At 38.8% G+C, this 26,624-nt stretch overlaps 1 protein-coding gene across 2 annotated transcripts; it reads left to right on the top strand.

Moving 5' to 3' along the window:
* The first annotated feature begins 13,341 nt into the window (after positions 1-13,341).
* MED7 (mediator complex subunit 7) lies at positions 13,342-21,896 on the top strand. 2 transcript variants are annotated; one of them, XM_037799028.1, is made up of 2 exons: positions 13,342-13,419; positions 20,021-21,896. In XM_037799028.1, exon 2 carries the CDS (start codon positions 20,038-20,040, stop codon positions 20,737-20,739), a length of 702 nt encoding a protein of 233 aa, XP_037654956.1. In that variant the 5' UTR covers positions 13,342-13,419; positions 20,021-20,037; the 3' UTR covers positions 20,740-21,896. The 2 variants fall into 2 exon arrangements, with proteins under 2 accessions (XP_037654956.1, XP_037654957.1); XM_037799029.1 differs by lacking the exon at positions 13,342-13,419 and adding an exon at positions 13,431-13,449.
* Positions 21,897-26,624: the final 4,728 nt, after the last annotated feature.

Genomic DNA, 26,624 nt, shown 5'->3' on the forward strand with positions numbered 1-26,624 from the left:
TGACAACATGGATGAACCTTGAAGACATAATGCTGAGCGAAATAAGCCAGGCACAAAAAGAGAAATATTATATGCTACCACTAATGTGAACTTTCAAAAATGTAAAACAAATGGTTTATAATGTAGAATGTAGGGGAACTAGCAGTAGAGAGCAATTAAGGAAGGGGGAACAATAATCCAGGAAGAACAGATAAGCTATTTAACGTTCTGGGGATGCCCAGAAATGACTATGGTCTGTTAATTTCTGATGGATATAGTAGGAACAAGTTCACAGAAATGTTGCTATATTATGTAACTTTCTTGGGGTAAAGTCGGAACATGTTGGAAGTTAAGCAGTTATCTTAGGTTAGTTGTCTTTTTCTTACCCCCTTGTTATGGTCTCTTTGAAATGTTCTTTTATTGTATGTTTGTTTTCTTTTTAACTTTTTTTTTTTTTTCATACAGTTGATTTAAAAAAGAAGGGAAAGTTAAAAAAAAAAAAAAAAAAAGAAAATCAAGGAAAAAAAAAAAGATGTAGTGCCCCCTTGGGGAGCCTGTGGAGAATGCAGGTGTATTCGCCTACCCCACCTCCATGGTTGCTAACATGACCACAGACATAGGGGACTGGTGGTTTGATGGGTTGAGCCCTCTACCATAAGTTTTACCCTTGGGAAGACGGTTGCTGCAAAGGAGAGGCTAGGCCTCCCTATATTTGTGCCTAAGAGTCTCCTCCTGAATGCCTCTTTGTTGCTCGGATGTGGCCCTCTCTCTCTGGCTAAGCCAACTTGAAAGGTGGGATCACTGCCCTCCCCCCTACGTGGGATCAGACACCCAGGGGAGTGAATCTCCCTGGCAGCGTGGAGTGTGACTCCCGGGGAGGAATGTAGACACGGCATCGTGGGACGGAGAACATCTTCTTGGCCAGGAGGGGGATGTGAAAGGAAATGAGGTGAGCTTCAGTGGCAGAGAGATTCCAGGACAAGCCGAGAGATCACTCTGGTGGGCACTCTTACGCACGCTTTGGACAACCCTTTTTGGGTTCTGGAGAATTGGGGTAGCTGGTGGTGGATGCCTGGAACTGTCAGGCTACAGCCCAGAACCCATGAATCTCGAAGACAGTTGTGTAGGGATGTGGCTTATGAGGGGTGACAGTGGGATTGGGAAGGCCATAGGGACCAAACACCACTTTGTCTAGTTTGTGGATGGATGTGTAGAAAAGTAGGGGAAGGAAACAAACAGACAAAGGTACCCAGTGTTCTTTTTTACTTCAATTGCTCTTTTTCACTCTAATTATTATTCTTGTTATTTTTGTGTGTGTGCTAATGAAGGTGTCAGGGATTGATTTGGGTGATGAATGTACGGCTATGTAATGGTACTGTAAACAATCGAAAGTACAATTTGTTTTGTATGACTGCGTGGTATGTGAATATATCTCAATAAAATGATGATTAAAAAAAAATTGGATCAGAATAGGGACTGTAAATTATTCTGGTTATATATCATCCTTCTGAAAACAATTCTTTTCACTCAGTTAGGAAATCAGTGAATTGAGAGATCTAGTATATTCAGTAGCCAAGGTAGAGGTAGGTAGAAGACTAAATTTTTGAGGGTTAAAGGAGGAGAAAAGGTCTGAGACCTTTAAAAATTCTGTTTCTCATCATCAGTGAGATTCAAAGAGTTGTTACATAATAGAAAAAAATAGGCTGCTTTTTACAGAAAGAGCTCACTCTAATAACAAGCTTAGTGGCTAAAATTAAACTCAAAGAGCTAATGAATTGGGAATGGCTATTGCTAGAAACCAAAGTTAGTTTGTTAGAAAATAAGCTTCACAACTTTAAAAAATGAAACAGTATTTTTTTTTATCAATCTTGTTAGCAAAGATTTAGATTATGATATCCAAGAAAATAACATTTTCAGCATTTTCGGCCTTATAAATTGGCACAGCCATTTTAAGACTGTAGATTAGCAATATCAATTAATTAAAATTCAAATTTTCCATATCCTTGGAATCCAGAGCTTGCATTCTAGAAATTAATCCTGAGCTAAAAAAAGCACCAAGAATTGTTGCTGATGTTCTCACAAACATTGGGGACTGACAGCTTGATGTGCTGAGCCCTCTGTCTTGGGGCTGGCCCCTGTGAAGCTTGTTGCTGCAAGGAGAGGCTTAACCTGCTTATAATTGTGCCAGGGTCTCCCCCCTGGGTGCCTCTTTGTTGCTCGGATGTGGCCCTCTCTCTCTCTAACTAAGCCACCTTGGCAGGTGAACTTGCTGCCCTCCCCACTATGTGGACCTGGCTCCCAGGGGTGTGAATCTCCCTGGCAACGTAGGATATGGCTCTTGGGGATGAGTCTGGACCCAGCATCGTGGGATTGAGAGCATCTTCTTAACTAAAAGGGGTATGCGAAATAAAACAAAATAATGCTTCAGTGACTGAGAGATTTCAAATGGGGTCAAGAGGTCATTCTGGTGGACATTCTTACACACTATATAGATAACACTCTTTAGGTTGTAATATATTGGAATAGCTAGAAGTAAATACCTGAAACTATCAAACTCCAACCCAGTAGCCTCGACTCTTGAAGACGATTGTATAACAATGTAGCTTACAAGGGGTGACAAGGTGATTGTGAAAACCCCGTGGATCGCACTCCCTTTATCCAGTGTATGGATGGATGAGTAGAAAAATGGGGATAAAACCTAAATGAAAAATAGGGTGGGATGGGGGGGGGTGATTTGGTTGTTCTTTTTTAATTTGTGTTTTTCATTTTGATTCTGATTCTTTCTGGTATAAGGAAAATGTTCAAAAATAGATTGGGGTGATGAATGCACAACTATAGCATGGTACTGTGAACAGTTGATTGTACACCATGGATGATTGTGTGGTATGTGAAAATATCTCAATAAAACTGAATTGTTTTTTAAAAAAAGACCAAGAGTATTTAAGACTTTAAAAAAAAATAAGTTTGGCAACAGCCAAATGTTGATCAATAAATATCTAACCCCCAAATTTTGTTTTATATGGGAAAGGTAAAGGAATGAGAATACATAAAACAATTTTGTAAAAGAAGAATAAAGTTTGAGTAAATGGCCCACCAAATTTTGAGACTTATTATATGTTACAGTAATCAAGACAGTATGATTTTGGCAGAAGGATGGGCTCATAGATCAATGGAACTGAATTGAGAACCCAGAAATAGATCCACACAAAAATGTCCAACAGATTTTTGACAAAAGTACAAAAGCAGTTTGATGGAGGAAAGATAGCCATTTCAAAAAATGGTGCAGGAGCACTGGATATCCATAGGAAAAAAAAAAAAAAGAACCTTGAGCTAATCTCACACCTTATTAAACATTTAACTCAAAGTGGATCACAGACTTAAATGTAAAATATAAAACTAAAGGCTTTTAGAAAAAAAGATGGCAAATAATCATTGGGATCTAGGGCTGAGTAAAAAAGTTCTTAGATTTGTCTCCAAAAGCATGATCTGTAAAAGAAAAACGATCAATTGAACTTCATCAAAGTTAAAAACTTTTTTTGGAGAAAGACTCTGTTAAGGGGATGAAAAGAAAGACAAGCTACAGAGTGGGAGAAATATTTGTAAACTGCATGTGATGGTTAATTTGATGTGTCAACTTGGCTTGGTTATGGTGTCTAGCTGTTTGGTCAAGCAAACAACTGGGGCTGATTGTTACTGTAAGGGTATTTCATGGATTTAAATCATAGAAAGATGATTGCATCTATGGCTGATTATATCTACAATCAACAAAGGAGATTGCCTTCAGCAATGAGAGGAATCCCCGCACCCAATCAGATGAAATCTTTAAAATGAGAATCGAGGATTTCAGCAATCAGAAAGAAGAGTTTCTATCTTTACTTCTGCCAGCTAGCTTCTCCTGGGGAATTGATCATCACCTTCCAGCCTTCCCTACGGACTTTGGACTTGCCAATCCCTATGGTTGCGTGAGCCAATCCTATAATAAATCAATCTATCTATCTATCTATCTATCTATCCATCTATCTATCATCTATCTGTCTATCTATCCGTCCATCTCTGGTTGGTTCTGTCTTTCTGGAGAACCTAATGCACTACATATCAAACAAAGACCTAGTATCTAGAATATAAAAAGAACTCTCAAAACTCAACAGTAAAAATCAAACAATCCAATTATAAAGCAGGGAAAGGACATGAAGGGCAATTTCAATGAAGAGGATATACAGATGACAAACAAGCACACGAAAAGCTGTCCAGCATCATTAGCCATTAAGGAAATGCAGATTAAAGCCATAGTGAGATATTGTTATATATCCATCAAAAAGACTAAAATAAAAAATAGTGACAACACCAAATGCTGATGAAGACCCTGAGACATTGGAACACTCATACATTGCTGGTGGGAATGTAAAAATGTACAGTCACTCTGGAAACCAATCTGGCAGTTTCTTAAAAGACTGAACATAAGACTATCATATGACTCAGCAGTTACATTCCTCCACATTTATTCCAAAGAAATGAAGACTTGTATCCACACAAAAACACATACACAAATGTTTATAGCAGCTTTGTTCATATCATCTCCAATCTGGAAAAAAACAAGATGTCCTTCAAGGGGTGAATGGTCAAACACACTGTGCTGCATCCATATTATGGAATACTATTCAGCAACAAAAAGGAATCTACTGATATTCATAACAATCTGGATGAATCTCCAAAGAATTACACTGATTGAAAAAAGCCAACCCTGAAAGGTTACATGTTATACAGTTCCATTTATATAACATTCTGGAAATGACAAAATTATGGAAATGGAGAACACATTTGTGGTTGCCATTGGTTAAAAATAGGGTGGGGGCAAGTGAAGAGTAGGTGTAGATATAAAAAGAGGCATCCTTGTGGAGATGGAAATTTTCTGTATCCTGACTATCAATGTCAATATATTATACTATAATACTATACTATATCACAACCAGTATATTGTTATAAGATGTTATCATCGAGGCAAACTAGGCAAATTATACAAGAATTTCTCTGTATTATTTGTTATAACTGCATTTGGATCTACAATTTTCTCAAAAAGTTTAAAGAAAGTGGACTGGTTATGGAAAAACAGAGTTTTTCCTAATCCCCTGAGAAGAAAAGCTTTTTTCCTCTCACTGGACAAGGATCTTCAAATGTTCTTTGAAATGTGTGAGATTACCATATCTAATTTGCATGTAATTTGCATATAAGCCATAGGTACACCCAAAAAACATGTTCTTGAACTTAATAAATTCCTGTTGGTATGAACCCATTGTAGGTTAGGACCTGCTGATAAGATTAGTTCCATTAAGGTGTGTCTCACCTCAGTCAGGATGGATCTTAATCCGACTACTGGCATCCTTCATAAGCAGAATGAAGGTCAGACAGAAAGAGAGAAAGCTACTGAGGGAGCAGCTGGAAGCTGAATACCAACTGAACCTGGAAGAGAAGGGAGAGACCAGGAGACCCTGCCAGGTGCCTTGCCACGTGATAAGCTAAGGACCAAGGATCGCCAGCAGTCAGCCCCAGAACACCACCCTCTTCCAGAAGAAAGCGTCGCCTTGATGACGCCTTGATTTAGACTTTCTTTTAGCCTCAAAACTGTGAGCTAATAAATTCCCATTGTTTAAGCTGATCCATTGCATGGTATTTGCTTGAGCAGCCAAGGAAACTAAAACAAGTAGTTTTCAAACTTTTGATATAACTTGATTTTTTTTGGTAGTGAAATCTTACATTGAATCTAGTAAACAAAAGTGATAAAGGTGGAGGTGCTCTGGTGAGCAGCCTGATGAGCCACCAGCTTGGTTTCCCCTTTGCCTCGGTGGACACCCAGGAAGCATGTCTATGATTTAGAAGCCACTAATCTTGCCTGATGCTCTCCTTTTACCGAGAGACTATGTGGCTTGCCAGAGTTACACATCAGATACGGGCTTTCTCTACTCTGCTCCACCCTGAGTAAATTGTGGGGTTCCTCGGCTCAGGTTAATTTGCGTTGGAGGAAAAATTGAGACTCAGATGTTCCAGATGGAGGAAGAGAATAAAGAGATACAGGAAAGTACGCTGAGAAGGAAAATACTGTGCAAGTCACAAACACAGGAGTCTCCATGAGAGAAAGTGGCCCAAAGTAGTCTAAACTCATAAAGCCTGTTTTTCATCTCTTGGAGACCCCAGGTTCTAAGCGAAGTTTATTTTGGACCCCAATCAGGGTGGAAACAAGTGGATAAAAACTTTCTCAGATAACTGCAGAGAAGCAGCACCAGGCTTGCAATGGCTATATCACGGAATCCATAGTACCTAGCACAGCAGCTGGCATTCAGTAGATGAGCAATGAACATTGGATGAATGAATGAATTTTTAAAAAATAAATGCTTCCCTCTTTCCCCAAAGTAGCCACTGAGAAACTGCATACCTTAACCTGCCAGCCTCCTTTTCCCTGAACAAAGAACTTCCTGCCAGCCATCCTTTATAAACCCTACTGTTCCCTTGGCTTGGGGCTGTCACCATTTTCTTAGGCTTCAGCCTGCCTGTGCATGGCTGGACAATAAAACCCCTTTTGATCAAGGAAAAAAAAAAATGCATCATTGAATTCTAAATACCTGTGTTAAGAGTATACTGCCACACATGTCTTTAGGAAAATAATTCTAGTCTTTGAATGCTAGAGTTCAATGGAAGGACCGCGTCTTTTCTTTGAATGGTGGTATGTATATGAACCTGACACTGATTCTGTCCTTACCTAAAATTTTAATATTTTATCCATCATGGATTTTTTTGGCCTTAATTCTGGTTTTTTAAATACTTTTATCTTGCTCTCCGAGTCCCTCCGCCTCCTTTATTTTGCCTTACTGGCCTTATCCTAGTCCTGGTCCTCACGTGAAGCCATCCTAAAAGCAGGCAGCCTGTGTTTGTACACACACCATTCAGAAAACATGGAGATTTTTTCTTTCTTTTGATTTTTTTCAATATTTATCTTTCAACAGAAATATATTCATCACTGGCCATATGCAAGATAGTGCTATATCCTTAGAAATCAGGAACTTACTTATAGCCATGGAAATAAAGCAGGTGCCAATTATAAATTAGCATAGAGATATGCTACAAGAAGTACAAAGAAGAGTCTGTGCATGGGTATAGAGGTTTTATTTGGGTGAACTTGGGGAAACCTTTTGGAGAAGGTCACATTTTAGAGGGCCTTTGGGTTGGACATAGACCAGATCCTTTTGAGAGAGTATAGGAAATCAATCAATTAACAAACTATTAAAATGGGTAGGTTTTATGATGTTTCAATGAAGAGGTATGACAATGGCATGGATAATTATGGGGGGCAGGGGGGATTCCACAAAATAATGTATACGGAGAGTTTAACCACAGCAACAATAAATAATTCAAAAGTTCTTACCTGTCTTTTTGTAGGATTCTGTATACATTTTAAGCTCTTCAGTCTGTAAGAGACACCTGACAATGTCTTGTAGACCCCATATTTGAGACTCAAAGTTTAAACTGGGGATGGTTCCCAAATGCCAAGGTTACTGCTGCCCTCTGGTGCTGAGGGACGGTGTAGCAGGTAAAGCAAATTGCAGGCATACACTACTCCTATTTGCTTCATACAGGTCTCTGTTGTTGTTATCAGTGATAATAAGGGTCATTAATGCCAATGAAATGACAACAATAAAAATAACCATGGTTAGGTATAGGAACTGAAACTTTACTGAGGACTGCAGGGAACAGTGCATAAGAGATAACTCTCATTCATAGTGCAGGGGCTGGCAGTGGAAAATTTAGTTTGCTACTTCTACTCCCTCTCTCTGAGCTGATCTATAGTCAGAGATACAATGTAATTGACTAACAGGAGCTCAGAGATTATTATTTATGTAACTCTCTGTGGTAGTTTGAAACTATTATATACCCCAGAAAAGGCCATGTTCTTTTAATCCATTCCTGTGGGGGCAGACTTATTGTGGGTGGGATTTTTGGATTAGGTTGTTTCAATTGAAAAGTGACCCACCCCTTTCAAGATGAGTCTTAATCTCCTCACAGGAGTCCTTTGTAAGAGGTTAAAGGACACATAGAAAAAGCCCAGAGAGCTCAGAGAAGTCCCAGAGAAGCTGAGAGATGAGATTCGGAGAAGCACCCGGAGAAGCTGGGAGATGGAGCAACCGGAAGCTAGAGCAACGAATCACGAGAGAGAAGGACTGGCAGATGTTGCCACGTGCCTCACCATCTGAGAGAGGAGTCCTAGCTTGCCAGTACCAGTCTTCAGAGAAGGTATCGTCCTATTGATGCCTTAATTGGGACATTTTCAGGGCCTTACAACTGTAAATTTGTAAGCTGATAAATCCCCATTGTTCAAAGCCAGTCCGTTTTTATTATATTGCATTTTGGCAACTTTAGCAAACCAAAACACTGTCTACCAATGACAAAGGTATTGAGATCCACAAAATTAACAGGTAAATGGTGCTGGGACAATTGGACTGTCACATACAAAAAATAAGACTCTTAACCCTTGCCTCACACTATATATAAAATTAACTTGAAAAAGCCCACAGATCTAAATGTAGAACTTAAAATTATAAAACTTCTCAAAGAAAACATAGGGGAAAATCATTATGACCTTGGGTTAGGCAAAGATTTCTTAGTAGGCTACTAAAAGCATGTACCTTAAAAGAAAACAATTAATAAATAGGACTTTTTGGCATTAAAAAACTGCTCTTTGAAAGGCACTGTTAAGAAGGTGAAAAGATTAGCCACATATTGGGAGAAAATATTTACAAAACACCTATCTGATGAAGGGCTTATATCCAGAATATGTATGTGTGTATATGTGTATATATACACATATATGTATGTATATGTATATGTATTTTAGTTTCTTAGCTGCTGAAACAAATACCATAAATGGGTTGACTTAACAATAGGAATTTATTGATTCATGGTTTCAGAGGCTAGAAGGCTTGCTCCCTTCCTGGTTGGTTATCTTCTCGTGGCTGGCAATCTTCAGGGTTCCTTGGCCTTTCCATCACAGGACGATGCACACGGCCATGACTTCCCCTTTCTTCTCCTTTTCCGTTGACTTCTGACTTCTGGCTGCTCCTCACAGCTTCTTCTCTCTCTAACCGTCACTCTATTTATAAAGGACTCCATTAATTGTATTAAAGCCCGAGGTGGTTTGCTTGGGACACACCTTAACTGAAGCAACATCTTGAAGAGCTCTTATTTACAATGGTGTGCACCCCCACTAGCATGCAGATGAAGACAGAGAACATGTCCAAACTGGGGCACACAATTCAATCCACCACAGTATGTGTATGTGTATGGGTATGGGTATGTGTATGTGTGTGTGTTTGTGTATGTGTATGTATACACACACACTTTCTCTCTTACAATTCAATAGTAAGAAAACAAACAAGCCAATGAGAAAATGGGCAAAAAATTGGATGATTAACCAAAGAAGAGATACAGATGGCAAGTAAGCACATGAAAGATGCTCAACATTTGGGAAATGCAAATTATAGCCACTACATAGCTATTAGAATGGCAAAAAGTAAAAATAAAAATGACAATATCAAGTGCAAATGAGGATGCAGAGCATCTTCAACTCTCATACGTTGCTGGTGGAAATCAAGAATGATGCAGCCACCTCAGAAAATAGTTTGGCAGTTTCTATTACACTTAAACATACACATCATATAACTCAACAATCCTATTTCTTGGTAGAACCCAAGAGAACTGAAAGTACATATTCATACAAAGACTTGTTCATGAATGTTTACTATAGCTTTATTCTTTTTTTACTCCAAACTGTAAACAACCCAAATGTCCTTCACCTGGTGAAGGGATACTCAAATTTGGTACATTCAATGGAATACTCCTCAGCCATAAAAGGGAACAAACTACTGATACAGCAACATGGATGGACTTCATGCTAAGTGAAAGAAGGCAGATTTTAAAAATCTACTTATTTTTTTATTCCATTTACTTGGCATTGTGGAAAAGGCAAAGCTATAAGGACAGAAGTCAGATCAGTGGTTACTAGGGGCTGGAAGTGAAGGGAGAGGGTTAACTACAAAAGGCAACAAAGGGATTGTTTGGGGCATGGAAATATCTATATTATGAGTGATGGTGGTGGTAGTGGTTTCGCAGCAGGTGCATTTGTGAAGTGTCATCATACTGTACACCTGAAGTTAATTTTATTCTATGTGAAATATAGCCCAAAAAACTTAACCTTAGGAAAACTCAACAGAGTGGAGAAAAAAAAATCTCTGAATATTTCTGCTTGTCACTTAGGCTCAAATTATAAATCACAATGGTCTTTAAAATGTGCCCAGCTCCTAAAACAGGAAAGAGGCCAATTATCACAGACCCTTGTCTGTTTCTCTCCCTTAACCTCCTCCCATTCTTCCCTCCTGTCTCTCTAATTCAGGAAATTGATGACTGCCTCAGGCTCTCTGCACCTGCTGTAGCCTGCATCTTTGCATGGTGGACTTCTTGTCATTCATGTCCATAGATCCAAAGTCATCTCCTGGGTGAAGCAACTCTGACCATCCTTTATAACATAACCAACCGCAAACCCATATCACTGTCACATTAATCTGTTTTTCCCCCTGGCACTTATCACTGTCTGAAATTTTTATTTGTGTGCTTGCTGTCTGTCTCTTTACTAGAAGGCAGGGTTTTTATCTTTTTTTTTTTTTTTTTTTTACCTTCTAGAAGAATGCTTGGCACATTAAACATGTTATGTTATATGAGTTATACGAGGCATTTTTATGGAATAAACTTTCCATTTAGATTCTGAAAATATCGCTACACAAAGAAATGTTTATTACATGCCACATTCACTAGCCCTTCTCATGATGTGAATTTTATGTGGATTTTATTCATTTGTAGTTTATTGGAAAGAACCCTAGACTAAGGGTCAAGAGTCCTGGATCCTGCCACTACCTGTAAGGTCCTGCATCATTGGGCCCAGTAATTCCATTTCTAGGAATTTGCCTCAAGGAAAAATGGGACCTGTGCACAAACAAAAAGGCACCAGATTGTTCATCCAGTGCATTTATAATAGCAAAAACTGGGAGGAAAAAATTTTTCCCAGTGGGACTCTGGCTAAATAAACTGCAGTATATTCATCAGTGACACACTGTGAATTCCTTTAAAAATGATGATTATGTTCATTTTGTTATTTATTCAATAAATATTAATTGAACATTCACAGATTTCAGACACTGTTCTAGATGCTGAGAATATGCAGTGAATAAAACAAAGGCTGTAACCTCCTGAACGATGCATTTTGATGGGGAAGACAGAAAATAAAGAATAAACAAATATGTTAGATAGCATGATTGTAGATGAGGACCAGGTCTATGAAGGAAGGCTAGCACACAGTATAGAGTGACTGGGGAAGAACTCTCTGGAAATGTCAGATTTGACTAGAAACCTGAACAAAGTGAGAGAGTGAGGCAGGTGAAAATCTGCAGAAAGAGAATTCCAGGCAAATCAGTGGCCCTGAGGCAGGAGTGTGCTTGGTAAGAAATAAGACTACTGTGACTGGAGAAGAGTGAGCATGGAGGAAAATGCTGGGAAATAAAAATATGTGAAAGGAAGCCAATGACTAGACTTTGTAGGGCCTTGGTAGGATTTTATTCTCTAAATGTGATAAGAAGCCTTGAAGAATTTTAAATAGAGGAGTGACAAAAATCTGTCTTATATTTTAAGACAGCATGTAAATTGACTACAGGAGGGAAACAGGCCAAAGCCCAGAGCCCAGCTAGGAGGCTATTACAGGATGGTGGTGTGTACCAGGACCCTAGCAGTAGGAATGGTGGAAAGTAGGCATATTTAGGAATTTATTTATTTTTATAATAGAATGAATGCAAAATGCTGGTAGTTTGAATATGGAGTATAAAAGAGAGAAATAAAGATTTCAGCCTTTGCAATTGAGTGAACAGTAAAGAAGTCTAACACTATGGGATATGGGGGTCTGAAGTTGAGAGGAGAGAGTGTTGCCAGGGCCTGGATGGTATTAGACTAAGAAGTAGTTTGAGAACTGAGCCCTGGGGCAATGTAAATGATGAAATGTGTCAAACGCAGCTGAGAGGTGGAGTAAACAGGCCTGAGGATTGACCATTGGAGGTGACTGATGTAGGTCACCTTAATGTCAGTGAAGAGGACAAAAGCCTGACTGACATGTTCAAAAGTAAATAAATTTCTTCAACAAATAAATTGAGGTGGGGAAACATGGAGATGGAGTAGGAACCTATAGATTAAAAAGTAATGAAAAGGCACAGCCAATCTCAAAGGATGGACCTAGTTTGGTTCTTGAGACAATTGGAGTTTGTCTCCAGTTAAAGAATTATTACTCATTTATTTTTAAATGAGATAATGATACTGTGATTATGTTTTTAAAAAAATAAGAGTCCTTATCAGAGTCCTTATCTTTCAGAGATGTGTGCTGAAATATTTATGGATGAATTGAAATGATGTCTATGGTAGGTCATTGCTGAGGTTACACGTACATGTACATGAAGGTTGTTTATACTATTCTTTCCATTCTTGCATATGTTTGAAATCTCCATAATAACATTTTTTAAATGAAATATCTTATTTTTGAAAAGGTTAAATCTTATTTTTCAGGTGCAGTATATATTAATTTTCATAAAAGCTACCAATTTGTCTGTTCTCTGCTAAAGTAAATCTCTACCTAGAAGTATTATTTGAACTAGTAATCTTGTAAGACTCCCACAAATTTAAAAGTTTGTGCATTTTTTGTGAAAATAACCTCCAAAATAAACCTTTGATTCTAATGTTTTTCATAACTTGTTTTTTTCTTTTAGCCTGGAAATATAATAGACATTTCTTAATTCTTAAATGAAAATAAGTGGATGGTGAAGAAATGGACATTATGGATATATTATTGATGCCCAAACATGTTCACAAATATTTCCAGATTAAAAAAGTATAAACAGCATAAAAAATCCCATGTCATTTTTACAACTGTTATATTTGGCAGTGGAGTTTAATACGGAGTTGATACAATTTTTGAAATATCTGCTTAGCTGGGTTTTCTAATTTTACGTAAGGGATATGGATGCCTTGTTTAATTTTTCTGAGCGTCTAAAAAATAACAAAAACTAGAGCGATCTGCCGCTACTTTCACTTAAAAAATGTACCGTACTTAGAAAACTATCCCCGTCAACAAATCCCGCAGTTGACTTCCCCACCAAAAGCTCAGGCGAGGCGGGGAGTAACTGACGGCTAAGCGCAGGCGCAAATAGGGGGCCATCAGTCTGAGGAGGGACTACTGTTCCGGTTAAAGGACAGCTCCTGCAGCCAATCAGAGGACAGCGTCAGTGGCTTCTTCCTGGAGGAGGAGGCCGGAAATTGGACTTGGGCTGTGGGGCTACGGCGTTACCAGTGTAAACCCAGAGCTAGGTGAGTGGGAGGCGACGGTTTCAATTTCTGGTGTGCATACGTTTCTCCTCCCGGACCCCGCGGCTTCCTCAGGGTTTGGCTGGGAATGGGAGAGGCCTGGGAGGCTCGGCCTCCGAGGACGCTCGCTTGCCTTCCTCTGCTGTCTCCTTCCGGAGCCCCCGGGGTGCGCCGGACGGGAACTGTCCTCGGCTTGGCCGGCTCGGCACTTCTCGGTGTGGGGAGGTGGGACCGGACTGGAGATTGGGAGTCCTGGGTTCTACCCTTTGGTTTTCTAAGATGCATAGCTTTGGGCCAGTCATTTTCCCTCTCCGGCCTCTTGTACAATGGGGTCGGGGAGCAGGTGAGAAATAGCTGAGTTAATGGAAGAGGGTAGGCGTGAGGGCGGTAGATAAGCCTAACCACAGTTTCACCTGAAGAGATTTTGAAAAGCATCTTCCGGAAGTCCTATCCACGATAGGAATATTGAGCCAAATCTTTGGGGGCGGGGCCCTGGAATACCTTTGTGTTTGTGTCTGGAGTCTTCCAGAACGGAGTAAAGACTAGAAGCTGGATCTTGAGTCTGAGAACCGACTATGATGCGTGGCTCTTGTTTTGCTAAAATGAGTAAGAACGCCATCGCCCTCGAAAAGTTGTCTAGAGAGCGGAGAGAGAAGTGAACATAATGTCTGTAGTATGTCAAGTTTCTGTGGCACAGTTAGAAGCGTCGTAGCTTGTTGATAAAGAGAGCTTGCGCTCGGGCTAAGAAGACGTGGGGTAAAGCTCCCTGCCTTGCCATTTAATAGCTGTTTTATCTGGGCAAATGCTTTTCCTTCTTGAGCCTTGAGATCCTCATCTCTAAAATGAAGTTGATAATAGTACTTAACTCGTAGACTTTTAAGGAAGATTAAATAAGAGAGAATTTAACCATGGTACCCATCATGTTGTTGGCCCTTGTAAAATGGCAACTTAGATAGAGGAATGCACAACATGCTGGGGCGCACAGGGCAGGACTCCCAAACTGAAAAATATTCAGGGTGGTGAAACCCAGGCTGTCTAACATTTTATTTTGAAGTATCATATCAATGATAATTCCTTGATTTTGATAATTATGCTCTGTTGTAAGAGAACATTTTTGTTTTTAGGCTACACAGTGAATTATTTATGGGTAAAGGGGTGAGAGACCAGTAAAGCAAATAAAGGAAAATGTTAAGATTTGGAGAATGTTCTTCTGGGTGAAGAATATGGGGAGTTCTTTGTGGTACTCTTACGACTTTTCTGTATGTCTGAACTTAGGTTAAAATAAAAAGTTTTAAAAATTGATTATAACTATTTGCACCTAACATAAGCTTGCTGTAAATAATTAATGTATGTGTTTATAAACACCCTTGTCATACACGCACAAGCCCCTTTTTCTTTAATGGATTTATAGTATTATATAGACATAGATTATTTTCAGCTTGCGAACGTGCTCCCTTGAACATCTTTATATATGTGGTTTTTTTTTTTTTTGTATTTGTGATGGTATTTTTATAGTATCAGTTTCTAGAAGTGGAATTATCGATTGAAAGTGTATTAGCATTTAAAATTTTGATATTGCCAAATTAAACTCCAGAGATATATATATGTTTCCTTTCCCTTCAGTGGTGTATGAGAATTCCCCATATTCTCTTGGGTGGTATTGGCTGGCATCTGAGGGAGTTAATAGTGGGGTTGTTGGCTTCTCCTATGAGAGCTGAGGTGAATGGGTGTACCTCTGCAGAAGGCTTCCCTGTTGGGCCAGAATAGTGAAGGGCCTGCCAGAGTCTGTCACATAGGAGGAGGTGTTCTATTTCTTGAACGATGGTTTTTATTTACTTGTAAATATGCTAGTTTGAAGATTTTCTCACCTTTATTTGGTATTTGCATTTTTCTCCTTGTGGTCCTTTTCCTATTTTTCTATCATTTTTAATATAGGTTTTTAAACTCATTCAGTGGATTTTTATTGAGGATCTAGCACCTATCTGCTAGGCACTGTTTGAGGGGCTAGATAGAGAGTTGTGAACAAGTCAGGCAAAATTCCTTGTAAAAAAATAATTAAAAATTTTTTTCTAATATATTCAGTGTCATATTTTGCAAACATTTCTCCCAGTCATTGATTGCCTTTTTTAAAAAGTCAGTTTTATTGAGATATATTCACATACCATACATTCATCCACAGTGTACGATTGATTGTTCACAGAATCATTATATAGTTGTGATTCATCACCGCAATCAATTTTTGAACATTTTCATTACTCCAAAAAAATAAAAATAAGAATAAAAATACAAGTGAAAAAGGAACACCCAAAACATCCCATCCTCCCCTGTCGTACATTTAATTTTTGTCCCCAGTTTTCTACTCATCTGTGCATACACTGGATAAAGGGGGTGTGAGCCACAAGGTTTTCACAATCACACAGTCACACTTTATATGCTATAAAGTTATACAGTTATCTTCAAGATCAAGGCTACTGGGTTGTAGGTAAGCAGTTTCGGGGATTTCCTTCCAGCTAAAAACTAAAGAAGGATATCTATATAATGCATAAGAATAACCTCCAGAATGACTTCTTGACTCCATTTGAAATCTCTCAGCCCCTGAAGCTTTTTTTTGTTTCATTTGTCTTCCTGCTTTTAGTCAATCCCACCAGGCCAGGTCCAGGCTTATCCCCTGGAGTCATGTCCTCCCACGTTGCCAGAGAGATATACACCCCCGAGAGTCATGTCCCACATAGGTGGGGAGGGTAGTGAGTTTACCTGCCAAGTTGGCTTAGAGAGGCCACAATTGATTGTTTTTCAACTTTGCTTATGATATATTTTCCAATTTAGAATTAAATTTTTTTTTTCCAAAGTCAAATCTGTTGATCTTTTACGAGTCTTATCAAAGAAAAATCCGACTGAACCATGTGAAACTGGCAAGGATGGACTTGATTCAGGCTATTACAATAGGGGAAAGAAAACTCTCCTAGGAAGGCAGGTGGTTAGTTAAGTTTTGTAGTTGGGAGAGAGCAATGAAAAGGTACTAATGGGTTTTCTGGCTAAAGACAGGTGGAGGAGATCCGGGGAGAGCTAAATAGTTGAAATCGCTAATGCCTGAAGTTGTTTGTCCTGCAGTTGTTGTTTGTCCTGCAGTTGAAGTTGTTTATCTCTGCATTCCCACAGCTTCCAGATTAGTTTTATGGCAATGGGGAGGGGTATGTCAGGTAGGGTCATGAGAGAGATAAGTAGTAAGGCCTGTAGTAAGAATTGGTCACGTCTTTTGCAATAAGTAGCCCTAAAACTTACAGTTAGTTATCTCTGCTGTTTCCTTAATAGATGGTAAGCAATGCTAGGATGGAGACAATGTCTCTTGGTTATCTTTGAAAGATAGTATAATGTAGTGTTTAAGGGCTTAGCTCTGGATCTCTCCTTTACTACTTTGTGGCTTTAGGCAAGTGACTTAGTTTCTCTGAGTCACATTTGTCTCATTTCCAAAATGGAGGCAATAAGAGTACCTTTCACAGATTTCTCAGAACCATGAGAAAAGTATATAGAACAGTGATTAGTACCTAAAGTGCCATTAAATATTAGCTATCATAATCATCCTATATACAGATTTTTGTATATTAGACAAATATTTGAAGGAGTAGCTATACACTAGGGGTATTTATGTCTGCTTCTTCCAAATTCCCATTGATTTGGATCCTTCAAATAGGTGGAGCTGCTCAACAAATATTTATGAAGTTCCTCTGTGTAAGGTTGTGTTCATAGTGAAAACTATGAGAGTCCACCGTCCTTCCCCTCATGGAGCTTATAGGTTGCTGGGAGAGATAAATAGGATACTACTACAGAGAATAAAAGAGGGACATCAGAATCTGCTTTTGATGAATAATCGGAGAAATTATTTCCAAAGAAGTGACATAAGGAAATATCTGAAGCCAGCCCCATGCTAGGAGCAGTTAGAAAAGTATTCCAAGCAGAAAGAACAGTGTGTGGAAAGACACAAAGGTTGTAGAGTTTGCTGTAGTTAAAATAATTTTGAAAGAATACTAGACTGAAGACAATATTACTAAGGAGAAGGAAAGTGGTTTGAGAATGATAATGTGTCCTACTGTATAGAACAGTAGTGAAAGTGAATAGATCCCAGGGGAAGCTGTTGTGTTCCAGTCATGAGAGGATGGTGGTTTGACCAGAACTGATGAGTTTGAATTATTGAAGGTATGGAATCAGTTAGGAGTTGGTGGTAGGTTTGACATTGATAGAGGATAGGTTGATAAAAATGGAGGATTAAAATAAACTTCAGGTTTCTGGTTTGAAATACTGGGTGGATAGTGGAAAACAGGGTGAGGGACAGATTTGGTGTGTGTGTGTGTGGTGCATAAAATCAAAGAATTCAATTTTTTTTATTTTAAGTTTTAATACCTTCTGAGATATCCACATGGAGCTCAGAGAGGCAATCTGGACTGGAGACATAAATTGAATCAGGGTTTTTCCACCTCGGCACTGTTGACATTTTGGGCCAGCTAATTCTTTGTTGTGGAGTGCTACCCAGCACATTACAAGAGTGCTTAGCAGCATCCCTAGCCTTTACCCTCTAGATGCCAGTAGCACCCTCTCCACGCAGTTGTGACAATCAAAAATGTCTCCAGAGCTTGTGAGATATCCCCTGGGAAGAAAAATGTCTCCTGGTTGAGAAACACTGATATAGATAGTATTAAAAGCTATGGAATTGATTGGTTCACCCAAGGGAAAATGTGGAGCAGAGATCTAAAACTTGTGGCCTGCAGACTACAAAGATTGTGTAGTTTGTTAGTCAGGGTTCTCTAGGGAAACAGAACCAACAGGAGATAGCGGTAAAAATGAGATTTATAGAAGTGTCTCATGCATCTGTGGAGATGCGCAAGTCCAAATTCTGTAGGACAGGCCACGAGCTGGCAACTCAGTTGAAGGTTTTCAATGAACTCCCCAGGAGAGGCTAGCTAGCTGAAGAAATTAAAGTTCCCTCTTATCCCTAAAAAGTCTTTAACTGATTGGATTCTCTCATTGTAGAGCACACTCCCTTCCTTGATCATAGACATAAATCAGCCACAGATGCAATCCATTGACTGATGATTTAATAAACCAGTCTTCTGGTTTATTTATTAGCCATGAAATGTCCTTGCAGTAACGGTTAGGTCAGTGCTTGCTTGACCAAGTGGGTACCATCACCTGGCCAAGTTGACACATGAACCTAACCATCACATGTAGATATATTCTTTTTGGTTCTACAGTATTTCACAATATCTGGAATTGATTACAATATTTAAAAATTGAGAGATTTCCCATAAAAATCTGGATATATGCCGTCTCCTGAAAAATCAAGGTGAATGTTATTGACTAGAGGCTTTGAAATCTGGCAGCACACACTTAGTTCACCATAATCCCTGCCACAGAGTGCTTGACACTTTCCTTATGTTGCCTGCCTTTTCCCTTGGTATTCAAGTTTGTGATTCCCTGATTTAGATGAAGAAGAGGATCTGGTGGCAGATCTCTGAGACATCAGCATTAAAGTTTGGGTAGAGAAGGAGAGTAAGATAAACGCAGAAAAAATAACCACTGAATCTGGCCATTTAGTGATTGTTGATGACCTTGATGAACAGTTTTAGTGGATTGGTTGGAGGTGGAAGCCAAACTGGAGAATGACAAAAATAAAGATGTAGAAGGTTAGTAAAACAGTGAACTTTGGGTTGGTATAGTCGTAGTAACTAGTAACTCTTGGTGTCCATGTCCACTGTCCCCTTGGCTTTCAGCATCATCTTCTGTACCACTGAGTCTTGTTAGAAACTTAGGGTTGTCCCACAGCTGCCCACAGTATCTTACAAATTTCAAGTATAAAAGTGCATATTTTATGTGTTTTGTTACTTGTCCACTCTGATGTTGTAGTGTGGTGGTGTATCTTAAAAGTATGATAGTATCAGTCCAAAAAAACCCTCAGGATCTTTTCATTTTATGATACATCTAGGCTTAAAATGAAAGAAGTAGAGATTATGTGGCTATGGAAGTTATGTTTGGATTTGAAATTTCTTTAGAAGATGCAGAAAGTTAACGTGTGCATAACAAAATTGTATAGTATATTGTGGAAGGTGGGGGGAGGATACAGAATTAGATCATCATTTTATCCAGAAAACTCAGATGCTACCAGGTGCCTGGATGTGAGCAATGTTGATTTTGTCAGAGTGTTTATTAGAATTATATGTGTTTGCTTTTGAAAATCAATCTGTAGTATAAAGCAAAAGTTGTTGGGACATGAGATGGGGAGATAGCATGTGTATTTTGGCTGTGAAGAGGATGTGGAATTGATTTCTTTATGGAAGGAAAGATACTACTGCATATTTTTTTATGCTGATGAAAGTATTTAGTAGAGAAGGAAAAATAACTTGGATGATCGAGGCTTTGATATCTAATTAGAAAAGGATGGCAGCCTTTCCCTCTTACAAATATGGCAATTTTAGAAACTAAGGAGGTCATTTACCCTGGATTCCACACTGCCATAAAAAAAAAAAAAAATGAAAAAAAAATTCTTTCTCTTGTCACTAAATGTGACAATGTTTGTTTTCCAGTTCTCTAAATCTTTGGTCTGTTTCTGTAGGTTCCTGATCTTTCACAATGGGTGAACCACAGCAAGTGAGTGCACTTCCACCTCCTCCGATGCAATACATTAAGGAATATACAGATGAAAATATTCAGGAAGGCCTAGCTCCCAAGCCTCCACCTCCAATAAAAGACAGTTATATGATGTTTGGCAACCAGTTCCAATGTGATGATCTGATTATCCGCCCTTTGGAAAGTCAGGGCATTGAACGGCTTCATCCTATGCAGTTTGATCACAAGAAAGAACTGAGAAAACTCAATATGTCTATCCTCATTAATTTCTTAGACCTCTTAGATATTTTGATAAGGAGCCCTGGGAGTATAAAACGAGAAGAGAAGCTAGAAGATCTTAAGCTGCTTTTTGTACATGTGCATCATCTTATAAACGAATACCGACCCCACCAAGCCAGAGAGACATTGAGAGTCATGATGGAGGTGCAGAAACGTCAACGCCTTGAAACAGCTGAGAGGTTTCAGAAGCATCTGGAACGAGTCATTGAGATGATTCAGAGTTGCTTGGCTTCTTTGCCTGATGATTTGCCTCATTCAGAAGCAGGAATGAGAATAAAAACTGAACCAATGGATGCTGATGATAACAGCAATTGCACTGGACAGAATCAGCAACAAAGAGAAAATTCTAGTCATATGAGAGACCAGATTATAGAGAAAGATGCTGCCTTGTGTGTCCTAATTGATGAAATGAATGAAAGACCATGATGGTTGTTGCTTTTTTTTCCTTGCTTTGCTTTTCTCCTTTCAGTAAATAATATCATACGTTAGTTTATTTTTTCATAGACAGTCTTAAAAGAGGTATAACTAAAAGTCATGAAAATGGCTTTTATCTTGACTCTCCAACTTTGTCAGTTGTGAGATGTCACAGGCAGTAATTTCACTTTATAGCAATTGTAGGCAAATGAGCACCCCTACATTAAGAGTAATCACCTTAAAAAGCAAAATATTTGTGTTATTGTGTGGGTCATTGCTATTTTTGAAATTGCAGTAAAACTTTAAGATATCCTCAATAAAAGCAAGCTATCATCCTTGAAAAGTAGATTTATCATTTGCTTTAAATAATAAATAAGGGATATCGAGCTGTGTAAATGTTAATTATGAAATCTTTAGACTTATTTCACTTAAAAATTTGCTTAACATCTCTAAAAAGTAGTATAACACGTTACAAGAGAAGAACCCAGTAAAGCTGATAAAGCGGCACCTTTATTTTCCCTTACGACTGCTCCTGTAAACCTGCTATCTCAGCCTTTTCTCTTCATCCTGGATGGAATCTTAGGTGGGTCCCATAACTTTGTTTTCCCTGGTCGTTCACTGGCGTCATTTCTGGCTGCAACACTCATTTCAGCAGTTAAAATATCTGTGTGATTAGCTGCACATTTCTTTTAAAGCTTGGCTCATATTTCCTTAAGGCTGGATGCCTGCAAGGGAAAGGAGCTGGGTAGGGTAGCAAAGACTGCTAGATGTCCACTAAAGATTCTTGCTTCCCTGAGATGTTATTCAGCAATGGCTGCCCAGCCAGGAACTTTTTTGTTTCCCAGACCCCCCTCCCTTGTATCTTCGTGAAGCCATGTGACTAAGTTTTGGGCAGTGGAATATGGGTGTAGGAATACTGGCCTGCCCCATAAAATATTTTTGCATGATCTTCCATTCACTTCTCCTGTATCTTGGCTTGGCAGCATGTCCAAGCAGGCATGCTTGACCTTGGAAGCCACTTGAATTTAGCAAAGATTCAGTCAGCTTGGGTCTTGAATAACGGTGAGGACTAGGCCTTCCCTTCTTTAACCCCTGTCCTCTCCTTATCCTCTGCACCCTCACCCTCCAAGCCTTATGTGAGCAAGGAATAAACTTGTTTTGAACACTGAGATTTTATTTCTGTACGTTCTTCTCCCCACACTGTTCCTCCCCACCCCCTGCCAGGGTCTTGGTGACGAGTCTACATTGTATCTGAGGATTTTGCCTGCCATTCTCTTAATGTAGACTAGTGGTTCTCAAAGGTTGGTCCCAAACCAAGAGCATCAGCATCATTTGGGAGATTTGTTAGAAATGCAGATTCTCAGACCTCACTCCATACCTACTGAATCAGAAACTCTGGTGGTAGGAGTCAGTAAGCTGTGTTTTAACAAACTGTCCAAGTGATTCTGATGTTCAAGATTAAGGCTATTGATGCATGTAATGCTTTTTCCCAGATGTGTACTTTAAAAATAATTGAGGTGAAATTTTCGTGACATAAAATTATTCATTTTTGAGCACATTCATATTGTGCAACTATCACCTTTAGTTCCAAAACATCTTCATCACCTACAAAGCAGTCCCCCTACCCATTAGGCTGTCATTTCCTTACCCCCTCCTCCTGGCCCCTGGCAGCCGCTAATCTGCTTTCTGTCTCTCTGGATTTACCTATTCAGGATATTTCATAAAGTGGAATCATGCAATATGTGACCTTTTGTATCTGGCTTTTTTTCACTTATTATGTATTTGAGATTCATCCATGTTTAGTGTGTATCAGTACTTCCGTTTTATGGCCGAATAATATTCCGTTGTGTGGATATATCACATTTTGTTTATCCACTCATCTATTGATGGACATTTGGATTTCCACCTTTTGGCTGTTGTGAATAATGCTGCTCTGAACATTCATGTACAAGTATTTATTTGACTACCTGTTTTTAATTCTTTTGAGTATGTACCTAGGAGTGGAATTGCTGGAATGGGTAATATGATAATTCTTTGTTTAACTCTGTGAGGAACTGCCAAACTGTTTTCCACAGCAGCTGCACCATTTTATATTCTCACCAGCAATGTATGAGGGTTCCAATTTTTCCAATCTTGGCCAACACTTATTTTCCTGTTTTTGGTTATAGCCATCCTAGTGTGAATGTGAAGTGGTGTCTCATCATGGTTTTGATTTGCATTTCTAACTCAATGACTAATGGTGTTGATGTGTTTGGCCATTTCTGTATCTTTGGAGAAACGTCTATTCAGGTTCTTTGCCTATTTTTTAATTTGGTTGTTTGCCTTTTTTTTCCCCCCCTCTATTGAGTCATAAGAGTTCTTTATGTATTCTGGATACTTGACCCTTATCACCTTATCAGGCATGATTTAATATTTCCCCCATCATGTGAGTTGTTTTTTCACTTTATTGATAGTGTCCTTTAATACACACAAGTTTTTAATTTTGATGAAGTCCAATTTACCTTTTTTTCTTTTTTCCTTTTGTTGTCACATCTAAGAATCCATTGCCAAATCCAAGGTCATGAAAAAAACACCTATGTTTTCTTCTAGTAGTTTTGTAGTTCTAGCTCTTATATTTAGGTGTTTGATCCATTTTGAGTTAATTTTTGTACATAGTATGAAGTATTTTCAGTTTCATTCTTTTGCCTGTGTATATCCAGTGGTCATAGCATTATTTGTTTGAGACTGTTTTCTACCACTGAATGGTCTTGGCATCTGTGCTTGTCTTGAATCAATTATGTACCCTACAAAAGCCTTGTTCTTTTAATCCAATCTTGTGGGAGCAGACCTATTGTGGGTAGGATCTTTTGATTAGGTTGTTTCCAGGGAGATAGGGGTGGGACCTTTTGATTATATTATTTCCATGGAGATGTGACCCTGCCCATTCAGGATGGGTCTTAGTTTACTGGAGTCCTTAAGAGAGCTCAAAGCCAACACCCAGACACGTGGAGATGCAGACAGAAAGACATTTGGAGAGAAGCTAAGAGATGAAATCCAGAGTTTACCCTGGAGAAACTAAGAGAGGACCCCCAGATGCTTAGAGAGAAACCAAAAGTTGGCATGATATATAGGTTCAGGAAGGCTAGTATGGCTGTGATGTAATGAGAGAAGAGGTTAGTTACTCCAAGTAAGACTGGAGAAGCAAATGGGGAATAAATGTACAGAATTTCGAAAACCAGGAGGAGTTTTTGTTTTTTTTTTTTGTTTTTATCATAAATCTGATGGGAAATCAATAGCAGACACATATATATGGCATTTTGCTAGCACTGTTCTAATAATTTTACATACATAAAGTTATTTTATCCTCACAACCACATAAGGAGATCAATGTTATTTTTATGCTCATATTACAGATGACAAAATAGAGGCTCAAAGAGGTTAAGTAACTTACCCAAGGTCACCCAACTAGTGAGTGGCAATGTCAGGATTGAAACTAGGCATTCTGGTTTCAAAGCTTAAGCACTCAGCCTCCATACTTTAACATCTCTCTACTGCATCATATAGTTAATAAGTCATCTAGGTAAGAAATAGAGGAGTAAAGAGTGGAATCCAATATTTTGACCCTGAAATCCATGTTCTTAGACATTATGCGAGATTAGACTGAGGGAGGAACAGATTTGTGGATGGAAATTATGAGCTCTTTTTAAACATTTTGGGGGCACTTATGTCTTAGCTTAGTCTCCTGCAGGTATCTTTTAAGGAGATGTCGTGCTTATAGTTCTAATCTCCTTAAAAAACCCTTTGGTAGGTATTATCCTGATTTTATTAATGATGAAATTGAGGATCAGAGTTTGTGGATTGCTCAGGTGATGTATTCAGATTAAAATCTAGGTCAGAGGTTGCCAAACTTTTTCTGTAAAGAACCAGTGAGTAAATATTTTAAGTTTGATGACTATATAATCTCTATCACAACTATTCAATTACTATGGCATAAAAGCAGCCATAGGCAAAAGTAAACAAATGAGCGCGGCTATGTTCCAATAAACTTTATTTATGAGCAGTGAAATTCGAATTTCAATAATTTTCACATCATGAAAATTTTCAGTTTTTTTATTCCAACCATTTGAACATGTAAAATAATTCTTAGCTTGTGGGTCCTACAAAAACTGGTAATGGGCTGGATTTGACTGGCAAGCCATAGTTTGCTGACTCTTGATCTAAGTGGTTGGATTCTAAAGCCTGGAATGTTTTCACAAAACTACTAACAAAAACTGCAAACATAAGAACTATAGCACCTTCCTCACAGGATTGTTATGAGGATTAATGAGATAATGGCTACAAAGCACTCAGCACAATTCCGAGTATTTAGTAAGCTATCAAAGGTCAGCTGTTGTCCGTCTTGCTGAATTTTTAGTCTTTTGCATCCCACTGACATTTAGAAAGATTGAACTTTCACATTGCAATTATACCAGTAAGTGGCGCTCTTACCTCAAGTTTAAGAGGCTGCAGCCTTTGGTAGAGGAAAAACCATGAGGCACTGCTTATGAAACGGAATTTATTCAACAAATGAGGCTTGCTGCTTGTCCCTGTGAATTTTTCAAAATACTATAATGTTTGCCCTTTTGATCAGAGCCTTTCTACCAAGGCTTCCTGGACAAAAGCAGAGTAGACTTCAGGAATCATTGTTTAGTTCTGAGTGGATGCTGACAGTAAGATGCTTCTCACATCGCTTCACACATATTTAACCAAACCTGGTGAAGCAATGGGTTCCCTTACCCCACCCAAAAGGGGGCAGGGATATGACTGGCCAGGAATGCATTGTATCTCTATTAATTTTTACAATCATTTATTCAACAAACATTGAATATCTGCTATGAACCATTAAGAACAATAGTATTGACATGGAAAGATATACTAGATTGATAAAAGCAATTTGCCGAGGTATAGTCTGAGTCCATAATTTTGTCTGTTTTTCTTTTCTTTCTTTTTCTCCTTTTTCTATCTATACATAGCAAACTATTTTATGGATGAGGAAATTGAGACTTACAAATTTGAATAATACATCAAAGACATTTCAACTAGTAAATGGCAGGATTAAAACTTGAGTTTAAAAAAAAGTCAAGGCTTCTGATATTCTCTCAGGCACTGGGGATTCACAATTGATTAAGCCAAGCCCTTTGTCTTGAGACTTACCCTTATGAAACTTAATTCTGCAAGCAAAGCCAGGCCTGCATGTAATTATGCCTAAGAGTCATCCCCAGAGGGCCTCTTGTGTTGCTCAGATGTGGCCCCTCTCTCTAAGCCAACTCTGCAAATAAAGTCACTACACTTCCCCCCACATGGGACATGACTCCCAGAGTGAGCCTGGTCCTGGCATCATGGGATTGAAAATGCCTTCTAGACCAAAAGTAGTAAAAGAAATGGAACAAAATAAAGTTTCAGTGGTTAAGAGATTTAAAATAGAGGCGAGAGGTCATTCTAGAGGTTACTCTTAGGCAAGCTTTAGCCAGATATTTCAAACAACCACAGTATGCCAAGCCCCAACCAACGGTATTCCTGAAAATCCTGGGGAGTTCACTGGGTTCTATCTAAGTCTCTATAAAAGTTTTTCTTATTAAGTTTATTTTTTCAGAAACTTAGGCCTCCAGATTGATCCTATGCCAGATAAGCCCTGAAACCCAGAGGTAGCAGTCTTTCCAAGAACATCAACCAGTTTCATGCCTCTGCCTGATAAGGTCAACACCACTTTCCAGCATGAAGAAGTTAAAATGGTCATTGCCCAGATATCCCTGAAGATTGAGAGAAAGGTCAAATGAGAGGGAGGAGGTGTAACTGAGAAATTTGGATCTAACAAGTGACTGCCAATAATGACTCATCATATAGTTGTTTCTTTTTAGTGTCTAGTGTTTTAGACTAGC

This window comes from Choloepus didactylus, chromosome 11 (assembly GCF_015220235.1).
Source record: "Choloepus didactylus isolate mChoDid1 chromosome 11, mChoDid1.pri, whole genome shotgun sequence".
Classification (NCBI taxonomy): Eukaryota; Metazoa; Chordata; class Mammalia; order Pilosa; family Megalonychidae; genus Choloepus; species Choloepus didactylus.